We start from the raw sequence: 25,047 nt of genomic DNA on the forward strand, positions 1-25,047 counted from the left end.
TGTAAGAATATATTGTTATTGTTTACACCAATGCCCGTGCTCTAATAAAATGGTTGAATTAAATATGGCATATAGTCACCGATTTTACCGATTTCAATATGTTCTACCGATCCGATTTTATAATCTGATTAATTACTGTACTTTTTTCTTAAATTTATATATTTAATTAATAAATTAATTATTTTTATATTTTATTAAATATATCCGATTAATACTCCGATTAATCACTAATAAATTACTCTATCGAATAATGTTGATTTCCGCTTTTTATAATAAATTGCAGCACTATGAGAGATTAAAGTGAGGAAACAAAAGGTCCTTGGGCTGACGGAGAAAAGGCGGTTGGTAAAAAAACATAGAAAAGGCCCAAAAGGGTGAGTAAGAAAGAAAGAGGGATGACGCGGTTGAGACTTTCCATGAAATCTCTCATACGACTGACCACACACAGTTTTCTGCTACTACAGAAACAGAGGAGGCCCGAGGGAGGGGCTTTATTAGATTGAATTGAATTGAATTGAGTTGAGTCTCTCTCTCTCTCTGTAATTGAGTTTTTGAATTTACAAGTACAACCAACCAGACCAGTAGTATATAAATTATAAAATCATCATCATCTAGGGCTGGGGGAATATGGAAAATATAGTAAATAAGATAAGGAATCTGGATGCGTATCCCAAGATCAATGAAGATTTCTACAGCCGTACTCTTTCTGGTGGTCTTATTACCCTTGCTTCTTCCTTTCTCATGCTCCTTCTCTTCCTCTCCGAGCTCAGTTTGTACCCTCTCTCTCTCTCTCTCTCTCTCTCTCTCTCTCTTAATTGTGTGTATAAGGCACCATCATAACTACTGTTTACAGACTCCTACTACCTTAAAATACGTGTTTCCATGATATTTGTTTGATCTTTCGCTATCAATTTAAAATATTTAATCAACTTCATCAGATTTAATTGTAGTAGACACTAATTTAATATATTTACAATATGTGTGTTTAAGATTCCCATTTCGGTCGTCACACCTCTGCACATTACCCGATAATAGCAATCTGATGCTTGAATCCATGCCCCTGTCTGACTAGCACACCTAATTCTGTGTAATTAGAGTAGCATTGTAACTTTGCCGGTTTGCATCTGGTTTAGGAAAAAATATCAGCTTATGGTTTCCATAAGTTTGTGTAATTTTTGTCCGTGTCATTCTAAAAAAGGATAAACCTGCATTTTGATCTTATGGTTAGGAGTAGGAGCATGTTGTGGAAGCTCATGATATCTAGGAGCTCTTCTAGTGCTAATGGTCTCTAATAGTCGGCTTTGTCATATAAGGATTTGCTTATATATTCTGTTTACCACAAATGTAATAATTAGTTTATAGTGGGTTTTTATATGTACTTATTATGTTATAGGTTTTCTATATACTCGTTTAATATGTAGATTGACATACACTTTGATATAGACGACACAATGAAATAGAATTGTATGTATTCCAATTTTTTGTATATGTTATCTCTTTTGTTAGGTAATAGAGATGGCCTAAAATTTCTCACCATATGTATGTTCTTATCCATCGTCGTGTGTATTTATGGCTTCTGTTCAGGATTATATCTTCATGCTGTAACAGAGACAAAGCTTGTTGTAGACACATCAAGAGGGGAGACGCTTAAAATCAATGTAACATACAATATTTAGTATTTATTAAGTTTACATTTTTCTTTCATAGCCTTCGGGATAATTTGAGGATAATGATTTATCTCACTCCAATCCCTTATCTTATCATATTATTGTTAATAATCTCAGGAGATATGCCTATTAAAGGTTCGGCGCTTTTTTAAAATGGTTGTGAACATCATGTGCTTAATTGTACCACTTACTGTCCATCTAACTTTTTGCTTTGCAGTTTGACGTAACTTTTCCTGCACTTCCCTGTTCCATACTCAGTCTAGATGCGATGGACATAAGTGGAGAGCAGCATCTTGATGTTGTATGTACTAATGGTCATGTTTGCTGTACTGATTTGATCTGAGATTTTCTGTGCATTCTGGCTCCGAGATGCATATGTTTATGAATATTTTACTATATACCGAAGATCTATTAAGCTCACCGTATTATTTTTATTTAAGCTGGATGGTCTTTCATTGATATATATATAATAGAGTTAAGTTCTATGGAGACCACTTTTTTTTGGAGACCGTGGAGACCACTTATGTTCTGCAAGTAAAATATTATAGAAAAACATTGCAAAACATATTATTTTGCGAATCATGCTCTACAAAGATCCTTATTTTATTCAAAATCTTGAATATCATATATGTACCGCATGTAAAACATTACAAAAATATTTTATTCTGCAAAACATGTTAAGTTTGCAGAACATTTGTTTAGCTTGCAGAACATTTGTTTAGCTTGCAGAACATACAAATTTTACTTATTAAACTTAAATGGTCTTCAACAATTTTAATAAATTAGTGATATTTGTAAAACATACTTCATAAAATAATATATTTTATAGTGTTTTGATTGCAGAACATATGTGGTCTCCAAGGTCTCCAATGAAAAAGTGGTCTCCATAGAACTTTCCTATATAATATATATATATATATATATATATATATTAGGTTTTGAAGCAATGATGTGTTTCCTTTGTAGTTTGGGCACCAAAAATGATTTTACTAATTTCTATATTTTTTCTGAACTATAACTCTTTCCTGCATGGTACACGGCACATGTTTAATGATTCAATCAAGTTTTCAACACACGCCTTTTCTTTCAAAGTTTTGACAAAGTTGGTTATCTGATATGCATACGAATTTTTTTATATCAATCGCATCAATTCATAGAGAGTTTGGAACAGAGGTATCTAGTACGAATAAGAGTTCTAAGAGGTATCTAACCCATAAAACCTCGATTAAAAGAGAATGTGTCAATTTGGTGTGCATGGTAAGAATGGAAACCTAGAAAATGACATTTAATTAAAGTTCAAACTGTTGAAAAATTTTGGGCTCTACTGTTTCTAGATTTTACCTACAAATTGTGTAGGCTTGACTTGTAATTTTACTTCGGATTTGCAGAGACACGACATTTTCAAGAAAAGAATTGATGCCAGTGGAAATGTCATAGAATCAAGGCAGGAAGGTATTGGTGCTCCCAAGGTTGGTGTCATCTTGAAATAGTGAACCTCCGTCGTTATTTTGCTTGGGTCTTTATTTTTCTTGGCTATGTGCAAAACAGTTATTATTATCAAATTTGCTAGTTAACATGTGAAATTCTTGCTTTTTAGTTGCACCTGTGCTTCGTACTTATATCTTCTTTACCGTAAACAGATCGAAAAGCCATTACAAAGACATGGTGGTCGGCTTGAACACAACGAGACATATTGCGGTTCATGTTATGGGGCAGAATCAGTATGCTTCTGTTTTGAATCTTCTAATGTTTGTTAATCATCTAATTCTAAATTGTACTATAAAATATGTCCTTTAAGTTGTATTGTTCATGTGCAAAGATTAAAACATTGATTATTATTCATTAAGAATAAAGCCTACGTGAATCTAGTGATAAGTATCTTACAAGTTTCGAAGGCAGAGGACATAGCAATAAGTAGTTTTCTAAAACTTTTCTGGCTCATGCATAGGAGCTAATGTCAGAGAGGCAAAGGAAGTTAGACAAGAGGGATAAACAAACAATATAATTTATGTTCTCTGTGTACTATGCTCCCTAATTGAACTCCGCTATGAATAGAAACTCTATTATTAGCTGAGGACAATCAGAAAATATTTGGTAATCGGATAAACTAACGACCTTGCTACTACAGGTTTGTGAGACCACACTACTGATATAAATATTTTAGCATATTAAGGAACTATCAGGATACTTAAAATAGTCTAAATCCTGATGCTCTTTTTTGTGTTGGACTTATAATACTTCACGGGCTTTCCTTTAGGGTCCAGCAAAGGCTCCTTAAACATTTTCATGGGCCATTAACCATCACATTCACCGGGAGATATGCCCAAGCATAAGCTATATGGGATTGCTTGAAAGCAATTAGTTATATGTGTAATTGTTGTCAAATTTATAAATGTGAAATAACAATCACTAAGAAATAGCTATAGAACTTGATAAAGATAGATGAAATCTGAAGAAACAACTACATTATAATTGTTGTGAAGAAGATGATCAATACAATAACTCTCATATATGTATAACTCACTCCTATTCTCTCTGACTTGTTCTCTATATATTCTAACAACCAGTACATTTCTTTCAACTATATCATAACAACTTTTGGTGCCCTTTTTCTTCTTTTGTCAAACTATCTCTTTTGGTTCCCTTTTTCTTCTTTTGTCAAACTATCTCTGACTACTTGTTTTTGGAGTTGGGCTGAATTGTGATATCCTGATGGGCTTGTTGAGTATGTTGGGCTGCATACTCTGTAACATCCCCCCTCAAGTTAGGGGTGGAAAAATAATTGCAAACTCCTAACTTGGAGAGCAGAAATTGAAGTTGAATAGCAGAGAGTGCTTTTGTAAACAAGTCTGCAGGTTGATGCTTAGTAGACACATGAGCTGGAACAATAACACCCTCCTGCAATTTTTCCCGTACAGAATGACAATCAATAGCTATATGCTTAGTGCGTTCATGGAACACGAGATTGGAGGCGATGTAAATTGCAGATTGATTATCACAGAACAGTTGTGCAGGGGTTTTAATTGGAAGATGTAATTCAGAAAACAAAGCCAATAATCAAGTAATTTCACACGAGGTATCAGCCATGGACCTATATTCGGCCTCAGCAGTAGACCTGGACACGGTTGGCTGCTTTTTCCTTTTCCACGAGATTAAAGAAGAACCCAACATAACACAAAAACCAGTAACAGATCTTTTGGTGAGTTGACAACTCCCCAATCAGCATCACAAAAAGCAGTCAGAGTAAGAGTACTCTGAGAAGACAAGAAGATGCCTTGGCCACATGAGTGATTAAGATATCTGAGAAGCTTGAAAACAGCTTGAAGATGCACAGGTTTGGGATGAGCCATGAATTGAGCTAAAGTTTGTACCGTGTAAGATATGTCTGGACGAGAGATGGTCAAATATATTAGACGATCAACCAGGCGTCTGTAGAGAGAGATGTCATCAATATCTTCAACTAACTGATCACAAAGAAGCTCATGATTCTGCTCTAGAGGAATATGAGAAACCTTACATCCCAGAAGGTTCATATCTTTAAGAAGATCAGTAGTGTACTTCTTTTGATGCAGATAAATCCCAGATGCAGACCGAGCAATCTCAATCCCAAGGAAGTATTTGGGATGACCCAAATCTTTAATCTTAAATTGAGTGGTCAAGAAATCTTTTACCTTGGTAAGAATGTTTGGATCATTACCCGCCAACAACATATCATCAACGTACACAATGAGCACAGTGAGAGAGGATCCAATACAGTATACAAATAAACTGTGATCACTGTGTGTTTTGACAAACCCAAAAGTAAGAAGAGCAGCTGAGAGCTTTTTGAACCACTCCCTTGGAGCTTGTTTGAGCCCATAAAGGGACTTAAGAAGCTTACAAACAAGTCTGACATTTGGATAAGAATTTAACAGAGTTTGAGAAGGAAAATATCCATCAGGAAGAGTAAACATCCTCAGCTAGATCTCCATGCAAGAATGCATTGGTAACATCTAGCTGAGTAATAGTCCAGTTGAACATAGCAGCCAGTGCAAGAACTAATCTGAGGGTAGTCATCTTTGCCACAGGAGCAAAGGTCCCAAAATAATCTAGTCCCTCTGTTTGAGTAAAGCCTTTTAAAACCAAGCGAGCCTTATACCTTTCCACTGTACCATCAGACTGATATTTGACCTTGTATAACCATTTACAACCAACAATTTTCTGCTTAGCAGGTAAAGGCACAACTTGCCAGGTGTTATTGGCTTCTAAGGCAGCAAGTTCAACATTCATAGCTAAACACCACTCAGGAGAAGCAAGAGCTTGTTTATAAGAGTAAGGTTCAGGAATTTTTGCAACAGTGGCTACAAAATGATTATATTCTGAAGAGAAATGATTAATAAGTTCTGCAGTTTGTGGTTCAGCAGAGAAGACCACAGTACTAACAGATTTATTAAACATTGAGGGAAGATTAGTGTAATCAGAATATTTAAGAGGTAAAACCTTGTTCCTAACAGGTCTGGAAATAACAGGAACATGAGTGATGGTATTATGATCACTTACAGATGGAGTATCAGAAGAAGGAGTAGTCACAGGTGAAGGAATGTGATCTAAAGAAGAAGTAGATACTGATATAGAGTCAGAATGATCAAACAAAGGGTCAAAATTTGCTGAATTAGAGGGAACAGGAAATAATTGGGAAACAGAAGACTCAATATACTTGAAGGGAAATTCAGTCTCAACAAAATGCACGTCCCTGGAGATAAAGACTTTTCTAGACTCAAGATCTAACACTTTAAAACCTTTCTTAGCATAAGGATACCCCAGAAAGACTCCTTTAATTGATCTAGGGGCAAACTTGTCTTTAGACTGAGGAGTACTAGTGGCATAACACAAAGAACCAAAGATCCTAAGATCAGTATAATCAGGAAGTTTATCATACAAAACTTCAAAAGGAGATTTTCCTTGAAGTAAGAGAATTGGTGTTCTATTAATCAGATAGGTTGCAGTGAGAATACAATCCCCCCAAAAATGTAAAGGTAAACCAGAGTGGAATCTCTCAAAGCCCTAGCAGTATTCAATAGTTGTCTATGTTTTCTTTCTACCTTCCCATTCTGTTGGGGAGTGTATGTACAACTAGTTTGATGAAGAATACCCAGATTGGCCAAACAAGTACTCAAAGATTTATTAACAAATTTAGAACCATTGTCAGATCTAAGTATTTTGACATTGCACTTAAAATGATTCTGAACATAAGTAAAGAACTGAGTCAAGAGAGTAGAAACTTGAGTTTTATCACTTAACAGAAACACCCAAGTAGCTCTTGATTTGTCATCCAACACTGTTAGAAACATGTTACAACTGCCTTGAGTTTTACAGTGATATGGACCCCAAAGGTCAACATGGACTAAGTCAAACAAAGAGTTGGATGTACTAGTACTATCAGAAAAAGGGAATCTAGACTGTTTTGCCAAATGACAGCTATCACAATTTGACAAAGTTTTCATATTACACTCAAAAGGTAAGAATTTAAGCATTGCAAGAGGGACATGCCCCAATCTTGCATGCAGTAAATCAACAGAAATAGTACTAAGAGCTGTATGAGTTGCAGTACTCGAGATAGATCTGAGATAGATGACTGAGTCTGATATGCACTTGGACTGAACAAGTATAGTCCATTAGAGAATTTACCAATCTCTACAGCCCTCATCCAAGTAGAGTCTTGTAAGAGACAAGTAGTAGGTGTGAAGGAAACACTAGTTGTAGTATTAGCAACTAGTTTTGGAATAGAGAGTAGATTATAAGTAAAGCTAGGAACACAAAGAACTGAGTGCAAAGTAAGTTCTGGAGTAAGTTGAAAATCTCCGGTGTGAGTGACATTAACACATTGACCATTAGGTAGTTGTAAGCTAGCAGAACTGACTGTAACATTGTGTAACAGGTGCGTAGAGGTGGTAATATGATCAGTGGCTCCTGAGTCCAGAATCCACTGATCTGAAGTAATATTATCAGTGTTATGAGCAGTACAGGTCAGAAACTTAAATGTACCAGCAAATGGCACATTATTCACCGAGGAAGAAGTTGAAGTATCATAACTCTTCATTGTAGCCTGAACCATCCTGAGCAAGTGCTGATACTGATCATCAGTAAGACCAGTGCCTTTGGCTGTAGCATCAGGAGAGATTGATTCTGTCAGGAGAGATTGATTCTGTGTTCTGAGGAACATTCTGAGAGACATTGTTAGCTTTATTCTGAGAGTTTCTTGGGTTTTGGTTTACCAAACAACCTATGCCACTGTGGATAACCATGAATGCAGAAACATGTATCTTTGCTATGTCCTTGCATATGACAAAACTCACATTGCACATTAGAATCAGATTTTCTGTTTGTAGGAGTAGGTGTAGAGCCAGATTTCTTCTGAGCGTCTCTCTGGTTTTCCTCTTGAAGCAAGATAGAATAACACTTACTCAATGAAGGAACTGGTTTCATTAGTAAGATCTGACCTCGCACAGATGTGAATTGTTCACTTAACCCCATAAGAAACTGAGTCAGTTGCACTGTACTCTCATACTGATCATATTTTCCATTAACACCACATGTGCACAGTGCACAAGTGCATCTAGGTTTAGCAGAAAGACTCTCTAATTCATCATTAAGAGTCTTGAATTTAGTATAGTATGAAGCTATTGTAAGAGATCCTTGAGTAATTTGTGCAATTTCTTTACGCAAGTTAAACAGTTTAGGTAAATTGCTTTGAGAATAGCGAATTTCAAGATCTTTCCAAATAAGATGAGCAGAATTCATGTACACAATACTGTTACGAATATCCGTTGCTACAGAGTTCAAGATCCATGAAATTACCATGTGATTGCAGCGCATCCAATGTGCAGAGACAACATTGTTGATAGCTGGCTTTGCATAAGTTCCATCAACAAATCCAAGCTTCAACTTTGATGATAACGCAATCACCATTGATCGACTCCACTGTGAGTAGTTCTGTTCATTCAGAACCACATTTGTGAGAAGCATCCCTGGATTATCTGAGGGATGAAGGTAGTAAGGATGATTACTATCAATTACAGTTGAAATCTGACTACTAGCAGCTGCAGCATATGTACGATCTGGTGTTGTCATTTTATCAAACAGTTTGTAGACACTATAACAAGAACATTCAACAGTGAACAAGAACTGATGAAAAACAAGATTTGTGAATGAAATCAACAAGATTTGCGGAAGGTTTTGTGTGATTGTGCTCTGATACCATGTCAAATTTATAAATGTGAAATAACAATCACTAAGAAATAGCTATAGAACTTGATAAAGATAGATGAAATCTGAAGAAACAACTACATTATAATTGTTGTGAAGAAGATGATCAATACAATAACTCTCATATCTGTATAACTCACTCCTATTCTCTCTGACTTGTTCTCTATATATTCTAACAACCAGTACATTTCTTTCAACTATATTGTAACATTTTTTGGCGCCCTTTTTCTTCTTTTGTCAAACTATCTCTGACTACTTGTTTTTGGAGTTGGGCTGAATTGTGATATCCTGTTGGGCTTGTTGAGTATGTTGGGCTGCATACTCTGTAACAATTGTTTTTACCTTAAGTGGATATATACTATATATTTTCATGTCTTATGATGGATCAAGTTAGTCACTGCATAGTGCCTCCTGTTGATTTCTCTATTTCTTGCTTTTCTATGCTTCCGTTTGTAAATATATCTTGGAGACCTGAGTTGACTACCAGTAAACCAATTAAAATATTTATTTATTCCTCTGGAAGTTTCCTTGCTTTTTCTAAATTGCCCACTTGGTTGTTTTGAAGTCCGTGTAACTCCGAATACAAGGAATATTTGTTAGTGCATATTACTTTTTGGATATGAATAAACTAATAAATTGGCTAAAAATCTCTAATTGTTCCCTTAGTTTAGTTACTGTTTTCTTTTCTAATTTTGAAGATTTTTATAGTCAGATGATGAATGTTGCAACACCTGTGAAGATGTTCGCGAAGCATACAGGAAAAAGGGTTGGGCTGTCTCAAATCCAGATTTGCTTGACCAGGTCTGCTCCCCTCCCTCTCTCCGTCTCTCTCTAACACACCCAGCCACCCATATGTCAATCATTACATGTGATGGGATGTATTGATTAACTCATCTTTGAGGATATGATTGTCGTTATTTATTACTTGAAACCATAGTTAGTATATCTAGATAGGATAAAATATCTGTAATGTGGTGTTAGTTTTTAAAACTCAATTGTCAAGGCCTAAAAAATTAATATGTTTTACCATGATGATGTTCTCATTGTTCTTTAGTTTGAATTTTAGACACCTCCGCCTCTTTTACTTTTCAAAGTTAGTACACTTGACTTTAGTAGATTTAATTATTTATCTTTCAGTGTCATAATTTCTAAAATTGAATAAATGAGATGAGAACAAGAATAATGATATACTTGGATAGATGAACCATAGAAAATCCAGTACCCTGAGATCTCCTGACCGGCAGAAGGGATAATGAAGATGGATTGCAACCTAAAGAGGAAGCTCAAATATTTGTAATTTCAATAATCACTCAGGTCTCTTATGATACATGGTATGATATGTGGGGATTACGGATTACCTCATTAGATATATATAATAGAATATCAAATTGAACAACTTAATGGGCTAAGGTAAGTAAGCAATTGGGCTCGTTTTAAATAAATAAGTTGCATACCTAATAACTAATAATTCTTAACTCAGGTACAAAATGTATGAGCAATATAGAACCAGTTTCTCCCCTAAATTTTATTAAATTATTTACTTATAAAAATGTAAGGCATGTTCACTATGTGGTTTACTTTCTTCATGGTGTCTAAATCTTCAATCTTCATGGTGTCTAAATTCTAATAGGTTTTGTTTGCACTTTCTCCACCCATCTAACCACTAAATCATCCATTATTGCAAGTAATCAAGTACTATTTTATGTTCAATGTTAATGCTAGAGACGGTTATTTTTCATATTATCACAATTTTTTTCTCTTTTGGCCATGGATTTATTTCCAGGGGTTAATAGCACCTTAATGAACAGGAACAGTGAACAGTGATGCTGCTGTAAAGTGTTAATAGTGACAAATGAATTGCCTTGATGAACATTTACTATGTCTTTGCAAAACCCTAGATCTCTTGTTAGGAAACTGATGTATAAACTTAAGCTCTGAGATCAATTTGATGCATGACAACAGAGAAACCAGGTAAAAAAGATAAATTTTGTAGACTAGCCTTAAACAATTCACAAGCCTTGAGGTGATCTTACCGCAGAAGAACCCCTGTTCCTAGGATTTCAAGCATGGAAGATAAGAATTTGCATGGATACAAACCATAGGAGTGGTAAAACGTTTTTCAAATACAATAATAAATCGAAGTCTATCAATAAAAAGGATTACATCTCCCTATAGGAGTAAATTAATGAAACAAGCAAGTAAAATTCTAATAGTAAACTTATTTTTGAATTCTACATCAGTGTTTAGCTATGTCTCAGATTTTATGTGTTGTATGATTAGCGGCCTTTTACAGAAATTTTTATCATGTTATATAGTGTGTTTCGCGTTCTTTAATTTCAAGATATGAGTAACTTATCTCTGGTAAAACGTACATATTTACGTACTTTTTTCTATAAATTGAGACAAGTCAAACTGGCACATAGTACTATTGGTGTATGTGTGGAACTTGTCATTATTGATTCACTTACAAACTACACTCCCCCTCCCCTCCCGTCCCTTCCTTACTGGCTGTATTGTTGATGAAAAAATCTCTTGCAAATGATGATGAAGATTATATGTGTAAACCTTCCTTAGAAGTTAGAACTGCCTTGTTTCTTGGTTGTAACTTGTAACAAACATTTCTGTAATTTGTTTGGTACCCTATATTTATAGGAACCATTATGCTGACAATTTGAAGGATTTTTTCCTATTAAACGTCTTTTTAAGTAATTCTTTACTAAAATAGACTTACATATTTAATTTAAAATTTTAAGTTCTCTTTAAATTGAAATGTGAACCATTTATCTGAATTTAAGTTTAGAGTTAATATTTATATATAACTCTTTTGCATTTTGACTTGTTACATTTATTTATTTTACATGCTTGCTTTTACAGCATAGTGCAAAGAGTTTTATTGTCTATATCCAGATGTCAGAATTTTAATTGATGCATCCCTTCTGTTTTCCCTTCAATCTTATTAAAAAAGTTAAATAAAAGCAGAGGATTAATAGAAATAGTCTTGTGAGAGCTATCGGCTCCCAATTATTTGATAAAATAAGGATGACTAGCATGATTAACCACTTAATTACCAATTATTTTCAGTCTTTTTCTTGACCGATTTTATCATAAGGTGATGATCACTCCTCTTTTCTGTCTATTTAATGATGCAACGTTTAGCTTAGTTTTGTCAAACGTACTGACTAATTTGTGTATCTTATGAACTTAACATGTGAGTGTTTCTGGTTTTATTTTGTTTTCAGTGCAAAAGAGAAGGATTTTTACAGAATATCAAGGACCAAGAGGGTGAGGGATGTAATATGTATGGATTTTTGGAAGTTAATAAGGTGGCTGGGAATTTTCATTTTGCACCTGGAAAAAGTTTTCAGCAATCAAATGTTCATGTGCATGATCTACAAGCTTTTCAGAAGGATAGTTTCAATGTAAGTCGTTTTGTATGCCTCCAAATTTAGTTGTGAATCGAACATATATTTGTACACTTGCAAATTAGTGAGTTGTACGCAATCTTTATACTTAAACTGTAAGTGCATAAATTTTATCTGCTTGGCCATGCAGATAAGTCACAAGATTAATAGATTAGCATTTGGAGACTACTTTCCTGGTGTTCTAAATCCTCTTGATGGGTATTTTTTTCTTATTTCATTTTGTCATTTAATAGTTTTGTGGCAAGGCTACTGGCTTAATTGTGTTAATAATAATTGCTAATATCTTAGTGTGCAATGGACACAAGAACCACCAACTGGGATGTATCAATATTTTATAAAGGTTGGTGCTGAATCATTTCATAAGAAACACTTTACTTTTGATTTATTGGTTTTTTGAATTTATGTATTTATCTATTAAACTCTTCTGCTATTTTTCCTACGTTCCTGCTGCCGTTTGATTTCTTCAAAGTAGATTCGGGTAGTTGATGTTTGAATAGCTTATGAATTCTTGTGTCATTTCTCATGGATGTAATACAGAAACTGCTTTCCCCTAATTTATATACTGTTCTTCGTCATACAAGAAGTTCTATTAGAAACAGTATTTTACCTCTCTTTCATGTGATTTGAGTTCCATATTGTTGTTGAAAGATCAATGTGGAAAACTTTCTTTTACTTGTTTACGTTTTTGAGAAGTTATTAAATCCTTAGCCATAAATATACATTACATAATGCAATACTTGATCGCTCTTTAACTGTCACATTACAGTATGGAGTTGTGAACAAATAATAGTTTAGGGGTAAACATATCTAGCTCAAAGCTAAATCCTATCACTTCATAGCAGCAATTTTTTTAATATGTTTGAAATTGTATAAAAAGCCTAGTTCAAAGATAAACCCCCATCATATTACAGCATAACTTCCTAATTTTTTCGAAGCTGTATTTAACATAGTTATAACTTATAAGCTGAACTACCTCGCCCAGCTGGCTTCTTGTTATCTTGTTAACTTTAAACTCTGGATTATTTGTTTGAGTCGCAAATTCAGTAGCTAATATCTGTACACTTATCGCCTCTCCCTAATTATGAGTGGATTCAAGTCGAAACCCCCTCCCCCCTCCAAAATTACATTTCCGAGTGACGTGTCTCTAGGCTGCATGTGCAAGTAATTGTACCATCATCAGCAAAGCTGCAAGAATGTGGAAGGGGTGGTCATTTATTTTATCTACGGAATCATGTGATAGAAAGTATATTTGATCAATCAGTTCTGCTAAAACAATAAACTTGTATATCAGCATGCATCTTAATTATGAAAATCGGATTTTGTTAATGTTTACAAACATTAATCATCTCTGTAGGTGGTACCGACAGTCTACACAGATGCTAGGGGAAGTACCATTCAGTCTAATCAGGTTTCAAGATTATGTCCAGTATTCCTCTCAATATTTTGTCATGTAGAAATTTATTAATATGTTGGCAGTCTGCCTTTCTCTGCTGTAGTTCTCGGTAACGGAGCACTTTAGGACTGCAGATGTAGGTCGTCTCCAGGCACTTCCAGGGGTTTTCTTCTTTTACGATCTCTCGCCTATAAAGGTAGGGTTTTTCGTTGCCGAACCATATCTAGCCTTTTAATTTATGCTTACATTTTTTGTTGACTGAGGTCTGAGTTGGAACTTGAGACCCTCCGGTCAGATATTTGGTCCAGTTCCACACAAGAGTGCCCAGATATATTAAACATTCCTCCAAGTCAATGAAATTAAAAAGCTTGCAATCAACTAATGAACTAATAAAAAACTTCAATTGGGTTTAAACCGGGAATGAATGGTAAAAATTGGATTGAAATGACATGGATCGTTGATGTTTAATTAGTTTACATGTCAGCATGGCTTAATTGTACAAACCTGGTCCATCTATAATGGGTTAACATGGCCCAACTTTGAAATCTATATAACATATATATACACATTCAAAAATCACATGTAGATTAAACACATCATAAGAACACACAAATTGAACAAAAAGCATATACATATAGGCACAGTTGTACACATCATCAACTTGTGAGCATCTTAAATCCCTCAGATTATACCATTGTTTCCATAGCACTCGACTAGTCATGAGTAGTCGGTTCGAGAGAGTCGAGAGTCGACTGGAGAGGTGACTTATCAACTAGTCCGACTTGGTCGACTAGTAGTCAAAATTCAAACTGAAAAAAAAGAAAAGAAAAGAAACAATGCTAAAAAACCTACTCAACATCAACAAAATTCAACATGCTAATCTCTGGCGGTGTTCTTTCGTTTATGAGTGAAGTGGCCATGATTCAAATCTGATATTTTATCACGTGGATGTTTATGTGGACGCTGAAGTGTAAAGAATTAACAGGAGTCCATTAAGTCAACGAGAAATTAACGGACGCGAAATTTTTAATGTTTAATGACCAGATTACAAGTTATGTTTAGTTTAGTGATTTGTTTGCAAGTGTTTTTGACTTTTGAGTTCAGCGACTCACTTACAATTTGGTTATGAGTTCACTAATGTTTTTGCGTAAAAGCCCTTTTTAGATTTCACTAAAATTCTATTATGCAGGCAGTCCCAAATTCATGATAATTTTTAAAATCTTGTGCAGGTGACATTCTCAGAGGAAAATGTTTCATTTCTGCACTTTCTGACGAATGTTTGTGCTATAATCGGTGGTAATCTCCCTCTCCCTCTCTCCCTCTCTCCCTCTCTCCCTCTCTTCCTCTCTCTCTCCCTCTCTCCCTCTCTCCCTCTCCCTCTCTCTCTCCCTCTCCCTCTCTCTCTCTCCCTCTCTCCCTCTCCCTCTCTCCCTCTCCCTCTCTCTCTCCCTCTCCCTCTCTCTCTCTCCCTCTCTCCCTCTCCCTCTCTCTCTCTCTCTCCCTCCCTCTCTCTCCCTCCCTCTCTCTCTCTCTCTCTCTCACACGAGATATGAATAGTATACAAAAAGTCAGGCCATTTAAGCTGTCAAAGGTGATTGACAATTTCTGCAATTTCTGCTCTCGTCAATGTATTGATTTGTTGTATGTTTATTACCTTAGTAATATCTTTCTCTCCTTAATGTATGAATAGTTGTTAAGACGTCGACTAGTCGTCACCTAGGCTGAAAGGCGGTAAAAAATGAAAAGGCGTCCAAGCCGTCTTGATTTAATAGGTTAGGTGAATTAGGCGGCGCCTAGGCGAGTTAGGCGGTACCTAGGCGACGCATAGGGGAGTTAGGCAACGCCTAGGAGTATATTAGGCGAGTTATGTAAATGTGTTAATTTTTTTTTAAATGTGATTTGCGATTTTCGTCTTTAAGGTGGTTAAATATATAAAGATGTACAATTGAGTATTGAACCACCGTACTTATAGCAAAAGTCTCAAAACAAAAGTTAATAAAATTTATTTGTTTCAATCAAATAAACTAACCTTTACATTAATTTAATAATTATTAAAACCAATCAAAATGTATGTGCGTGATATCTAAAATATGCCTATATATAGCAGAACGCCTAATGGACGCCTAGGCGGGTGCCTTACCGCCAAGGCGTCCAGGCGGTATACTATTGTCTTTGTCCGTCTTTACGCCTTGACAAGTATATTATGTATCTGAGTTTTGAGACTGGAAAGAGGCCATTCATTGCAATGTTATTCCCACAAGTCAAAGTGACATTCTGGTTTTGGATTTCTGGAGGAATGTTCTTTAACAGAAAAAGTAAGGTGTAGGGGATCCTTATACCAGTTTCAGTTAAAGTTCAAATGATATCTAAAGAATGCAATTTAGTCTAGCAAATTTAATCTTTTTGGAAAGTCGATCTGCTTAGCTTTATATTGGTTGTCGATTATGTAATTTATAATATATCGATCAGCATGTGGTTTTGTTGTTATAAGTTTGGCTTCTTTTTGTCAGCCTTTAGTCTTTGTTCGTTCAAAGAAAACGTAAAACTTAGGTTTTGTTATATGCTTAATTCGTTCTTAATTATTGCATTATGTGCAGGTGTTTTCACAGTATCAGGGATATTTGATTCTTTCGTATACCATGGTCAGAAGGCAATTAAGAAAAAGATGGAAATTGGTAAATTTAGTTGATCAACGTGCTTGGCATATGCTGATTTGATCTCGCGGCCGCCAATGTTTTGTTGAAGTTTAATGTCATCATACTAAGCATGTACATCTGTCAAACTTTACAACGTTGAAATCCTGGAAGCAGGGCACACCAGATTTTGTAAGAAACTTTTTAATTTAGACTAGTTTCATAGTTCAGTCAAACATTTTATAGTTGTCCTTCCAGGGATCTGATACTTGTTGTATTGTGTGTATGCAATACCGGATATTGTAATTACAGGTTATACTTGGGACAATCCTTTGGTAAGATTTAGAAAAACATCCTGAGCTTTATATCTTTTTGCAGGTATGTCATTTTTACATATTAAGGTAAAATCAGACATCAAAATTCTCATTCTCATTCATTTACTAAGCAACATTGAAGTTTGTCTTAATTTTCATTAGGTTCATTTTTCTGTTACTTCCTGGTTAACATATACTCCTCCGTCCCACCCAATTCTTTATATCGGGGGACGGGGCTCGGCACGCACCTTAATGCTCTTATAAAATGTAGTTGTCTGTTTTTTTAAAAAAATCTTCTAAATAAAAATATAATGTTCAATTTTTTATAAAAAAAAGAAGAAAATTTCAAAAATAAATTACAGAACTATACATTATAGAAGCATTGAAATGTGTGTCATGTCAAAAAAATCGTAAAAAAATGAGTGGGACGGAGTGAGTATTTACTGTAAACAATTTATATGTACATTTATGTCTTAAAATTATATTTACATAACCAATTATATTATATGATTAAAAATGTAATAATGGATGGTTTGAGAGATGTTAGAACTATTCTTTTAGTTGTTCTCAACGTCTTTGGATTCAATTCTTTCTCGCATGTATCAAGATTTATAAAAAAGAAATAAAAATTGCTAAGTATATCAAGATTTATATTGGATAGTAGTGATGGGTATCCTTGACTTTATAAAGAAACAAAGTTTAAGAAAATTGAAGTTTATAAGATTTTTAATACTAATAAACAAAGTGAGGCTCTGGCTCACATGTTGTGCATCGATAATGTGTATATGGTTGATTGTGAGATGAAGCAAGTGGGAAAGAGGGAACACCAAAAATGAAGCAACATTGACCCGAAGCAGAGTATTATTGGAGTGAGTGAGAGAGAGAGAGAGAGGAGAGAAGTGTTGTAGTAAATTGTTTTAGCAAACTTCTTCATGTGCCTTTATTCCCGTGCGTAAGCAAATGCCTCAATAGTCTTGCAAGGGATCTTCTCAGATCTTGATCACTTTCTTTTCGAATTCAAGCCAGAAGTACACATAATTTAATCATCATTTTGTCCTTTTTTGCCTGGTAGGATTTTTGCGCTACGATACAGTTAAAGCAGTTATTAGTATCTTATAAAATGATTAGGGACGGCAATCGGGTCGGGTATCGCGGAATCCATATCCAAACCCTAAAATTTTATCCATATCCGAACCCGACCCGAACCCGAAAAAACCCGAAAATGAATACCCGCGATCCATCGGATTTCGGATCGGATTCGGGTATACCCGAAACCCGATTTTTTTTTTAAATTTGATATTCATACCCGAACCCAAACCCGAAATCTGAAAATTTGTATAATTATTGATATTTCAAGTGCTTGGGATCGAATACGCGACTTGCATAAAAAGAGTTTTAACGTGTCATTTTCTACCACTTCACCACATCATTAATTGTGTTATTATATGTATAGCTAATATTTAGAAAAATCAACTAAATTGATATCCATTTTTTTAGATTTATCACTAAAAGATGTTTTGTTAACCTTATAAACCTTATCACCGGTTTAAATGATTGAATAATTGTATTTCATTGAACTTTATAATTAGTTAACTTTTAACACAAATGTAAAAGTATATGTTCTAAAAAATATATAATAATATGTATAATATATATTGTGACGCCTTCCAAACCCGGGGTCTAGATTTGGGGGTCACTTGCCACTAAACTAGGCCTGTCAATGGAGCGAAAATCCGACCCGACCCGATCCGATCCGAGGCCATTTTAGCAGATATGGATCGACCTATTAAAAATCCGATCTGGGATCCGATCCGATAAGAAATATCCGATTATATATGGAGCGGATATGGATTTAGGCCGATCCGATCCGTTAATAACCCGATCCGGTTATACATATATATATATATATAATATTTTTTAATAATTCTAATTTTAAACGTATTATCCTCGAATCAAGTTCCATTATCTATATTTCGTTTGGTTCGGTCTCAAGCGTACAGTCCATTTTTATAACCTCATTTCTATAACCCTAGTTCTTTTATCTTTTAGAGCCGCATAACCCAAAGTCTCAATTCATATAACACTTCCATCTCGCAACATCAATTTTTTCATACTTAGCATTAAAATATTGTACAACTCGGTATGTTTTATTTCAAAAAGAGAATTTTAGTTTATAATTTATTTTTGAATTTCATTGTATTTTACGTGTATTTTAATATTTTTTGGAATTGTAAATTTTAAATAAATTTTGTAATAAGTTAAGTTAAAAAATAAATGGAGCGGATATCCGATCCGAAATCCGTGATCCGAATGGATCCGGATATGGATCGGCCTATAAAAAATCCGGAGCCGATCCGATCCGAAACCGAATCCGAAAAAATAAATGGATATGGATTTAGGCCGATCTGATCCAAACCCGATCCATTGACAGGCCTACACTAAACTATAATAAAATAATCACAGCGGAATGATATAATAAATATGACCCCTTTACCTGCACTGGATCGATCACAGGTTATATTATGAAACAGACACTAATACAAACCAAGTGTTATTACAAACCATAAGTCTAATTAGTTTTACAAATTATTCAAATTTTATTACAAACCTTTATACTATTCAAGCGTCCCAAACTATCTATCTGGAAAACACACCAAACTATTTACAAGTGCTTGACCTCTGATCAAACCTGGATCTCAAGCCTGCTCTGGCTTAGCTGAAAGATTAGATTGATAGACAAGTATGAGCGAAAGAAATGCTCAGCAAGCAGTATATAGTTTGTAAGTGAACGACAATAACAATATCTGAGTAAAATCAGAAGCTGATATAAACTTTAAAGTTTAAGCGACAGTTTAATAAAACACAATTATGCACTATGATGTTCCTGATGATCAGTCATGAAACAACACCGGTATCCCGCAGTCATACCGTAAATATAGGTATCGATATCCCGCAGCCTTACCGTACCTATTGGATATCCCTGAAGAAGGCATATATTCGCCTAGTAAGATATTACACTTTCGTATAATAACTCACGTTGGACCGGTGCCTCAGTCTCTTATGCTAACCGATAAACAATTCACAAAATAATTTTTGATTAAAGGAGTCGAATCAATGACATCCGTATCTATTCAACTCCCCATGTCACATGGTCCGGAGTTATTTTAACAACTGATGGCGAAATAACCAGAACAATTAGTTATTCGCTAATCTCAATTCAAAGTTTCACTGTATAAAGTATATCTAAATAGTATAGTTATTCACTATCTATCAAATCAAAAGATTGGTTCTAGCAGAATGATTGCTAGAATACGAGAATGTCAATAAATATAGGAGTATTGATATTCAATATGCTAACAGAGTATTTGTAAACAGTTCTTATATTTGAATAGGTAAAACAATAAACTATTCTGAATTTAGAATAGAGAAGAATACTTGCTTGGTATGCTCAATAACCTCTTACTATAACTCTGTTTATAGCTGCTGGCTACTATCTCCGTCTAACACTTGACTGCACTCCTTGTTACTTGATTCTATAAACAAAAGGATTATCTTAATTGACAAAACCAAACTCAATCGACGTAACTATACGTCTTGACATCTACCCGATCGTTTATAACTAAGCATGGCATTTTAAACTGTCGCAGATAGCATGCATATCATGTAACACATAATCATGATATTCGTATAACACGTAATCACATATTTCATGTAATACATAAGTCAGATCATTAAAAGATACGTCTCAGTGCGTTCAGAATGAAAATCAGGTCAATATTAGCATTTACCGATCAAATACCGACTCAAACTGATACACAAATCAAATTACATTGCAATACAAAAGAAATTAGGACTCAAAAGTATTTTTAGTGGAAGCGCAATATTTTTCTGAGTCTGTACGCGTTCGTTTCGTATTAAACGGACGAACAGTTTAATTATTATGAATAAAATAAGAAATAAATGGAATTAAATCAATTAATAATAATATTAATTGATTTTTAAATATCAAAATATAATTTTAAAATCTTAAAATTAATTTTTAGAAATAGTTTGACTTAATTATAAATAATTTACATTTATTTAACTATTTATAAATAAAATTAATTGATTAATTGATTTTTAATCAATTAATTAAATTCATAAATAATTAACTAAAATAAACTATAAATAATTAAATTAAATTGTATTTTTGAAAATAATTAAAGGAAATAATTTTAGAAATTTAAAATAATTCAGAAAATAATTTTTGGTATTTAAAATAATTATTAAATGATTTTTAGGATCAAATTAAATGATTTTTGAAATAAAGTAAAAAAAAAATTAAACCAGAAACAAGTTTTCAGTCTGGGTTTCTGAAAAGAACAGATCAAAAGCGGGTCGTAATTACATCTAACGGGTCGGGTCAGGCTTCAACCGGGTTGCCAAGAACTCCGGTTGAAGGTCGACCGGAATCTGGGTTTTCCCCAGAAACCGGCGACTTCGCCGGAGTCCGGCGAATTCCCGGCGTCCCTATAACCCCCCAATCAATCCCGTTTCATCTAGTTTTTATACGGAATCAATTCTACATCGTTCCCTGCACAATTCATCAACCCAGAATCAACAATCACCCCCCAGATCATCTTCCCCGGCCAAAATCCAAGCCTATTCCGGCGAACTAACCGGAAAATCCCAAATTCACACCCTTCTTAACCAAACTCAGTGATTCCGGGCTTAAATTAAAGTTTATAGCAATTACAATCTATTTAAAGTTTCAATATCGATCAACAATCTCCTAATATCCCAAGAACTCGAAATCAAAAACGAGAAAAACAAGAACTTCGACCTTAGGCAAAACAGAACCAAAATTTACGTTTTAATATACTAAATCAATCACTGAAATCTCAGGAACATGAATTAGCCATCAAAAGCATCAAACAACTCCTTAATCTTTAAAACCGAATTCAACTAACAAAAAAATGAAAAAAAATGAAATACAGGATAATTAACCTTTGTTGTTGATGTTTGTACCAAAAGATATAGCTTCAAAAGGGCTTTAATTCGGATATTCGAGCTTCAAGAACGGACTACAGAATCATAGGAAACCAGTGGATTGATCTTTAAAGATTCAAGAACACCCCCACACCCCCTTTTCTATTTTCTGAATTTCGTTTTATTTTTTTCTGTAATTTTTGAAATAAAATAAAATAAAATAAAACAAATCTGCTATTTATATATATACAGGAATTTAATACCCCAAAATCAAATAAGGGTGTTTTTATCCCTAAATTATAATGATTAAGCCCCAAAATAATAATTACGGGGAATAATTTTAAAAATGATAAAATACAAAATTAATTTTAAAATTCCCCGAAAATTGCGAATAACTCAAAAATACAAAGATACGGGGTATTTGAAATACGAATAATTTTATAAAAATAAAAAAACGGATTTTGTAGGGTTTGTCGTCCCGGTAGGCTCCCGGTTCGTTGATTTTTGAAAAACGAAAACGATCCCTAAATTACCAGAAAATCCTGAAAACACGTAAAATACATTCAAACGCGCATAAAATCAAATAAAACAGATATCTTAATAAAGACGCTGACAAATACGCGTCCCGATTGCAGATAAGTTCATATAATTGCAATTTAAACATATTTTAATCAATCGAAAATTTTTTTGCCAGCACAAAAACACACATAACAGTTATAACATCTCATATCATGGCATTAATCACTTTAAATTTATAAAACACTTAATATTTATTTATTTAACATATAATATTCACATAATTTTCCTGGTTATTACATATATTATAATATATATATATAATTCTAATGTGTAATATATAAAATTCTAATATTACATATATATTTAATATATAATAATAATAATAATAATAATAATAATTCGGGTTTTCTCGGATTTCGGGTTCAGATCGGGTTCGGGTAGAGTTTCGGATTTCAGATCGGGTTTCGGATCGGTATACCTAATATCCAAATCCAAAATTTTCGGGTTTAAAAATTAAATCCATATCCAAATCCAAAAAATCGGGTTCGCTAAATCCAAAATTTCGATTTCAGATCGGTATCTGTCGGATCAGATTATTTTGTCATCCCTGAAAATGATCCATGTAGAATCAAACACCCATTGCTAAAGTATCTTACTCTTTCATCCCCATTTTACATGTCCCTTTGAAAAAATTACACATATTAAGGAAAATGTTAGTTGAATAAGGTTTTCCATGAAATACCCTTATTTAATGCATTGAAAAATGAGAATTGAGTTAAGTTTTAAAACGTCAAATTTTGGGAACAATAAATACAGGGATAGTTTTGAAAAATTACACTTAAATTTGTATTGAAACAAGAGATGAACAAGTAATTTGGGATAATTTTTTTTTCCAAAAGGGACATCTATATGGGGACGGAGGGATTATCATTTTAGATTTAGTTTGATCAGATTTGGGTTTGAGATCATATTATCCGGATACAAATCATACGAGGATCAGATCTAAGCTGAATATGAGTCGGTACCGTATTTTCATTTTCTAACCGGATAGTTTATGATCCACCGGATATGAGTCATATATGATTCACTAACATTAAATATCATTTTTATTTAAACTATTCGGATGATTATTAGTATATAATAAATATAATACTATAAAATTATAACCATAGAAGTCATACCTTATAAGAAAATTAAAACTTATGTAAGATATTAAGAATTGTAAAATGATTATTTACTTACAAATATACTGGATTAAAAATATATTCTACGTGTGGGGTCGCATCGAATATGAGTTATGGAATAAATCAGGTATCATATTAATATAAAGGCTTAATAACCTTTTTGCCTCAAAATTTGCACCGGTGTACTCATGAAATCCTGAAATCTCCCGGGTATCTAAAATGTGTTTTTTACCCTTGGACCGGGAAAAAAACGGGTGAAAACCCGCCGGTCTAAGGGTAAAAGTTACATTTTCAGTGCCTGAGAGGCAAAAAGTTATGATGATGAATTATACGGGTTGATGGGTATATTATTGCAAAATTTGAGGTTTAAAATAATATCAAGCCTAATATAAAACTTAATAAATTTATAAAATTAGAAAATATTAAATTTAAACAAAAAGAATAAAAAAATAATATTACATTCAATTAACTATAAGAAATATAACAAATGTTATAAAATATTATAAAACTACTTAATAAATATATAATAACAATCGATCAACAAATTAACAAATATATAAAAGGTTAATATTTTATTATTAAAAAGGTTTAGACCGGTAAATAGTATCGACCTAAATTTTGATCTGCACTATTCACCGACCTAAATTTATAACGGGCAATAGGCTACTGTTGGGTAAATTTGCACCAAAATTGTTCCAAATTTAGGGTAACATACCACTCTTGGAGATGGCGTCATAGGTTCATAGCCCTATTGTTAAAAGATATCAATACTTCATAAATAATAACTTTTCTCCTAATAATATAAGACTTAACATTACATTTATATGCGCTCACGAATTAAATTGCTATTGAAATAAAAGATGCACAAGTAATTTGGAAAAAAAATCCAAAAGGGACCGAGTGAGTAAATTATAATTCAACATGAGGGTGGTAATTAAACTATCCACACAGAATAAATTGCCCACATCGCACCATACAACAAAACACGATTTTTAATTTTTGCAGTGCGATTGTAATTTAAAATTTTGCTAAATACGATACATTGCGGGTTGTAATTTGAGCTTTGATACAGTGTTACAGATTTCTGAATCAGAATTATTCGGTTGAGGTACCGATTTACAATTTATCGGGCTATTTTTAAAAAATCGGATGATTTATCGGCGATTTATTGAAAATCGGTCAAATTGGACCAATATTTTTAACCGATTTTTGAGCAATTTATCGGGAATTTTTTGAAAAATAAACCGTTATCAATTGATAGTGTAATTAAAAACGAACCGCAACGCACCATAAAATAATATGTTATATGGTTGACCGGTTGTTATAAGTTTTGTATTCTATAAACAACACGATGAAACGTCGTAGAATAATAACCGGGCAGTTAAGCTTCAGTCACGGGGCATCTGTCTGTTATAAAGTGCACATGGCACTGGGAAGACTGTTGACCATTTGTATTCACACTTGTTGAATCATCTTTTGCTGTGAATTACTACTATATGAAAATTGAAAACTATACAACTAATATAGATTGTATATATAAATGTAGAAGAATATTTGCGGCAACTGCGGCTTCCTTTGTTGCTATCATTCAATTAGATGCCCATTTTCAATCTTATAGGTATTGTGCAGCCTCATTAACTTACTTGTGCTGATTATATTTTCGTTCAAGTAATAATACCTAACTTATACTCCCTCGTCCATC

The 25,047-nt window shown here is 33.8% G+C and overlaps 1 protein-coding gene across 2 annotated transcripts; it reads left to right on the top strand.

Annotated features, from left to right (window-relative positions):
• The first annotated feature begins 355 nt into the window (after nucleotides 1-355).
• LOC141711487 (uncharacterized) lies at nucleotides 356-16,792 on the top strand. Of its 2 annotated transcripts, XR_012571371.1 has the most exons (14): nucleotides 356-769; nucleotides 1,585-1,658; nucleotides 1,885-1,968; nucleotides 3,056-3,136; nucleotides 3,308-3,388; nucleotides 9,621-9,713; nucleotides 12,152-12,331; nucleotides 12,465-12,532; nucleotides 12,623-12,674; nucleotides 13,689-13,742; nucleotides 13,831-13,923; nucleotides 14,957-15,023; nucleotides 16,325-16,552; nucleotides 16,673-16,792. XR_012571371.1 is itself a non-coding variant. In XM_074513948.1 (13 exons), the coding sequence occupies exons 1-13, from the start codon at nucleotides 628-630 to the stop codon at nucleotides 16,414-16,416; spliced, it is 1,161 nt and encodes a 386-aa protein (XP_074370049.1). In that variant the 5' UTR covers nucleotides 356-627; the 3' UTR covers nucleotides 16,417-16,792. The 2 variants fall into 2 exon arrangements, 1 of the variants encoding a protein (XP_074370049.1); XM_074513948.1 differs by having other exon boundaries at nucleotides 16,325-16,792.
• The last annotated feature ends 8,255 nt before the right edge of the window (nucleotides 16,793-25,047 follow it).

Source organism: Apium graveolens, chromosome 3 (genome assembly GCF_009905375.1).
Source record: "Apium graveolens cultivar Ventura chromosome 3, ASM990537v1, whole genome shotgun sequence".
Classification (NCBI taxonomy): Eukaryota; Viridiplantae; Streptophyta; class Magnoliopsida; order Apiales; family Apiaceae; genus Apium; species Apium graveolens.